The 5,292-nt window shown below is 36.8% G+C and overlaps 1 protein-coding gene across 1 annotated transcript; it reads left to right on the top strand.

Moving 5' to 3' along the window:
* The first annotated feature begins 3,727 nt into the window (after positions 1–3,727).
* Positions 3,728–4,651, top strand: si:dkey-251i10.2 (uncharacterized protein LOC562682 homolog). Its single transcript, XM_035658225.1, has 4 exons — positions 3,728–3,893; positions 4,043–4,175; positions 4,399–4,463; positions 4,548–4,651. Exons 1-4 carry the CDS (start codon positions 3,728–3,730, stop codon positions 4,649–4,651), a joined length of 468 nt encoding a protein of 155 aa, XP_035514118.1.
* Positions 4,652–5,292: the final 641 nt, after the last annotated feature.

The following is a 5,292-nucleotide window of genomic DNA, read 5'->3' as shown; positions in this document are numbered from 1 at the left end:
CAAGCGAGTACACATACACACAAACGCATGCACAATCGTGTTCCAATCTCTCTCCCGTCGTGAGCCCAATAATACCAGCGCGGCATTCCAGGACAGTACTTTTCTCTGCCTGGAACATCATCAAACTCCAGAGCATTCACAGTCAAATAAACTGAGAGCAGAGTGATCAGCTAGAGAATCAAGTTGTTTCATTTAGATGAAACCATTTAGTCATATTGAGGTCATCCATATATTATCACAGTCTAAGGTTAAAGGTAACCTCTGAAAGATTTGCTCTAAATCTGCCATATTCAATGCACTTGTGATAACGATCCAGTGTGATAACTAATGGCACATAATTTGGTTTTATCTAATCATAATGTTCGTTCTCGTGATGTCAGTGATGTTATTAGAACAGTTACCTAACCCGTGCTCACTCAGAGCGTTATTATTGATTTGAATATCATAACAAATCATATTACATACCTCATCCTGCTTTAGTTTCAACTAATAATACATTAAAAGGATTGACTCATCTGAAAAAAAATATCAATTACATCTAGTATATCTAGCCATATAGATGGTTTATGTCCGATTTTTCAGCTATCAATCTTTGTGATTCAACCCCAACACCAACCCTTTAAACAAGCTTTAGGGCCAAACAATGAATTAAAAAGCAGCTGTCGCAGTGAGAGTTTGTGAGCCTCATAATTGCAATCAATATGGACACATGGCAAGGCTTTGCTATTAGTATGAAATAAGTGATAAGTTAGGAAGAAACTGGACTGAAACAGAAAAAGGAAACACATTTTGCATTCATTAGACGCATTAAACTAGTATGAAAATAGACCTGCACCTTCCACTGGTTCTCTGTCCTGTGTTATTTAGCCGATTTGGAGAGCCCCAAGCTTTAAATTGAGGAGTTGGATGAAAGTAAAAGGAAAAGTCATTTGACCTTTGTCTTTGTGCACAATTCAGTTTTTTTTTCAATCTTTGCTCACATAAGCTTTTAGGAACTGTGTTACCAAACAAGGTGATGATCTGTTGGATTCGTATTCCCCTTGTTCACTACCCTAACAGAAAATACTGTATTTAGGGGAAGGCATTATTTAGTCATGTGTTAGTTAGGGTTAGGGTTAGGGTTAGTCATTTCACTGATTTACCTTACACTGTAGAATTTGAGAAGACCTGTCTACAAATGGAGGAGGAAAATAATTTCATAGACTTTGGCTATAAGATATGGAGTAATATAGAAGACACAGCCCTCTGTTAGAAAACCAGTGTACTATGACAGTGCATGGAAAATGAATTAGTTATGTGGCCCATCAATGATTTAGTAATCAGCTGAAACGAAACATGACTACTCAACAAAGAAGAAAGACAGAAGAAAGAAAAAGGAATATCAGACGCCGCTGTATGAGCCATAATAATGCTTTTTAAAAGTTTTTAAAATCATACATCCCTTCGTAAATGATAAAAGAGTACAGTCCGTCTGCCCAGGAAGAACATCTCATTTCATGGTGCTTGGCTCTGTTTAGATTAAAAGCACATTTGGCTTCTTCCTCTTAGTGTCAAGATCACACGAGTTGTTCTTTTATAATACGTAAAATAAATAATACATTTATTCTACAGACACCAGAGAGAAAGTGTGAAATGCTGGACTAAGAGAAAGACCTTCTGTGTCTGTTCTGTGATATTAACCATAAGTACTTTATTATTTTTTTCCAAAGTATTAACATTTAAATGTTCTCAATGAGAGTTTCGGTTCTTTTTATACAGCTTTATTCTTTTAGAATAATAATCTTTTAGAAACAAAAGATTAAACAAGTTTTAAGGACACACAGAGACACAATCAACTCTCGTTATGGCCTACTAGAAATACTCTTGCAAATGAGACACTAATCCTTTAAGCACAAAGATTACACATGTGCATTAACATAGGGATTTCTCTGAAAACCTATTCTGATAAGTACTAAATCAGAGACTCAGAGACACCAAAATAAGATTTTGCATGCCATTATTCATGCTCGGAAAGTGAATGAACAGGACTTGGCAGAGGAGATATATTGTCATCTAAAATTTTAAGATACGCCATAGCTTATGTGTGTCTCTTACACAGACTACTCTCAAAACACAAACGAAAATAAATCATTCAGCAAAACTTTTTTCAATTTATTTTTTATTTTTATTTTTATTATGACTAAAACCAGTTTACTTTACTTCATTGACTTTACTTCACAGGGTCTTCTCAGGTCATTTAGTACACTGCCTCCTGCCTGTTTCTGGTGCAAGTATTGTTTGCTGACAGTGAATAGAGAATGTGGAGCCGGCTGAAATCCTTCACTTCCCAGACATGTGTAGTGCACCTACAGTAATATTATAATCCAGGCTTCACTGCACTGATTTGGATATTTAAAAGACTTATTGCTCACATTCACAGCACACTATAAGGTGTTTTTACTGGCGTGTGGCGACCACGAACGCACGGCTGACCAGAGACTGATTTTTCCAGGTTGGGTCAGATTTAAAATACTCTGGTCCTGAGCAAAATTCTAACACTAAATGACCATGCTGCATCTTTAATGAGGAAATCAAAACCTACTCAACCTACAAAATACAGAATTTTAAAATAGGCTTTTTAAATACATCAGTATATTGTCATTGTGCATCACTGAAAAAAACCCTCTTTTGAGGGGGTTTAACATTGATGTAAACGTTTCAATATGAGTTTGATCCAGCTGGCAACAAAAGGACTCTAGGGCTTAAAATAAATTGGAGATTAGAACATCAACACATGGTGCAAACATTTCTCTGAACCCCTGTTCATGCGTACACATGCATGGAGCAAAAAGCTAAATGTGTCTAAATGTAGAGTGGTTCGATTGCTTTACCCATAGATCTGCTTATCAATAATAAAACTGACATAATGTTGTGATGTGAAATGGTGCTTACGAGGTCTACTAGGTCTGTAGAATATAAAAGCAGAACTTAGGTCTTGATATTTTTTCTTTGATTTAAGTATAGGTTCGAAATTAAATCTGTAAACAAGAGTCAGTTTTTGCTGGCTGTTAATCATTCCTCCTGTTCATACATGAAAATATCCCATCATTACATGCCTCTAATAAAAGAGACGGGGGTCAAAATCCACAGTTCTCATTTTTCAATTTAGCCCAAAGTTTTGAGTTACACAAATCAGGTGATTGTCTTTTAAAGTTACATTATTTCAACTTCCAAGTCAAAATGTTTTCCAGTGACAAACCTATGTCAAGAATAATCTCTGACAAAAATATTAGTATTATTTTGATTAAGTGACTTTTTCTTTCTTGGACTGTGGCTTAATGGCATACAAAGTGATTTTAGACTATATTGTATTATTAAAGTGCACATGTTTACCATGTGATTTTCATAACTTCTCTAACTTCCTGATTGATGGTTTTTAAGCATTAGGTAGGCAAATTAAAACTGACCCTTGTTTTCCGCCTTGAAATGCGTAAATATCACTTGAACTCTTTTCTAGGTATCATGAGAGCATTTTTGTGAAAAGCACATGTCATGGTTGGAAAAATGATTGCTGGAAAAAATAAATTTTTTTTGGTTGTGTGACTCAGCAACAGTATTTTTCAAAAGTCTGTCTCTTGGCTCACTTCTGTGCATTTCATTCTCATCATATACGACTATTTGGATATTTTTGCATGCAGCGTGGTGGTTTTCATTCAGCCTGATGGAGCTGTTGTTGTCCGGTTTCGTTATGCTTCAAGCGCTCTGTTTTGTTGGTGGCTATCCCAATGGTGCTCCCACTGGTGCCTGTGAGGATATGATGCCTCGCCACTCTGGGGTGCTGCCTCAGCCCTCAGCAGCACCCTACACTCTTCTCACCAACACCAGGACGTTTCAGCCAGGCAAACCTATTACAGGTATGTGATTATTTTATCATCAGTCATTACCTTTCATTTGATTCATGGTTGCTATTGACAGTATTCCTTAGTTTAAATATCTTATTCTGGGGGGGGATTCTTGGATTCTTATGTGTATGCCTCTGAATGTCCTTCATTCCTTCCTGCAGTGACTGTCACTGGACCAGAATATAGAGGTGTGCTTCTTGAAGCTCGGACAGACGGCAGCACTAATGCTCTGGGGAGCTGGAAAATCCCTCCTCCAGACACAAAGTTTCTTCAGGTGAATCACAAGCATTTTCCGTTTGAGTTACTAAGAGTTGTTAAAGTGCAAGGAAGGGATTAAGACTTTTTTATTTTTCCGATCTCTGCAAAGTTCATTCAGTGTAACTCAATATATACTGTATTATAGAAAGCAAGCACTTAATCCAATTCGGCCCCAAAGAGGAGAGGAGATGCATTTCTTAGCAAACTGGATCTTCTTCTCTGGAACATCTCTACAATGAGTATGTGTTTTTTTTTTCAGGGCCACAGTAGCTCAGCAGCGCACAGTCTACTGGGTTAATGTGAGGTCCATCACTCTGACCACAGGTAAGTGCAGCAGGGTGACAAATTACAAATAAATTTAAAGAGAGAAATATTTTTGATGCTATATCCTAATCTTCTGCTTCTCAGAGTCACCAGGTGTCAGTCTGGCTGCAGGTGCAAGTGCTCGGATGGCTGGAAAAAAACCTTTGCTTGTCCTGGGGATATGTTTTCTGATGTTACAGGTGCTGTAGTGTGTGTGCACTGTGAAAAGAAAATATTTCCTTCAATCTGTTGGGCTGTGGACTGATGCTGTGTATTAAAAATTCCCAAAATGTTTTTGACTTCAATTATAGATTTTGCAGACCTATGAGATTGTGTATTATGCCAATGCTCTTCAGTGATTGATTTTTTCTTAGATTTTGCTCTAAACATTGAGCCTGAAAACTTCTGTGCACATAAACATTAATTTGGTTCCTATGTTTCATATCATACTGTAGATATAATTAGCTCTGTCCCTCTTAAGAATAAACTTACCCTTACACCATCACAGACGTGAATTATAAATGTACTTAATGCCTCATGCAGTCTTGTCCATAGCTTTTATGGTGTGTGTTCTGTCTTATTTAATATGTCACAAAACACGTGGACTTCTGCAAAGAGAAGAACTGGGCCACCTTTACAGACCTGAGCTGCCATTTAAAACATTTCAACAAAGTACATTAAAAGTTTCTAAGAGAAAGGTTTGAGTCCAAAGAGACAGGGTTAGTCATTCTGGCTTTTATGATATTTAAAAACTACAGGATAATAATAATTTTTAACAATAGGCAGGATAAACTTATATTCCCTTACTGTACATAATCCACACACAGAATCTATATTGTATTACAATATG

Source organism: Morone saxatilis, unplaced genomic scaffold (genome assembly GCF_004916995.1).
Source record: "Morone saxatilis isolate NCDOM2014 unplaced genomic scaffold, NCSU_SB_2.0 Contig16, whole genome shotgun sequence".
Taxonomy (NCBI): domain Eukaryota; kingdom Metazoa; phylum Chordata; class Actinopteri; family Moronidae; genus Morone; species Morone saxatilis.
This window is presented reverse-complemented; position numbering and strand designations above follow the sequence as displayed.

Coding starts and splice junctions, on each gene's coding strand:
- si:dkey-251i10.2 (XM_035658225.1), top strand. CDS start 3,728: ATGCTTCAAGCGCTCTGTTTTGTTGGTGGCTATCCCAATGGTGCTCCC. Junction 4,176..4,398: donor GTGAATCACAAGCATTTTCC/GTTTGAGTTACT, acceptor TTTTTTTTTCAG/GGCCACAGTAGCTCAGCAGC. Junction 4,464..4,547: donor GTCCATCACTCTGACCACAG/GTAAGTGCAGCA, acceptor TCTGCTTCTCAG/AGTCACCAGGTGTCAGTCTG.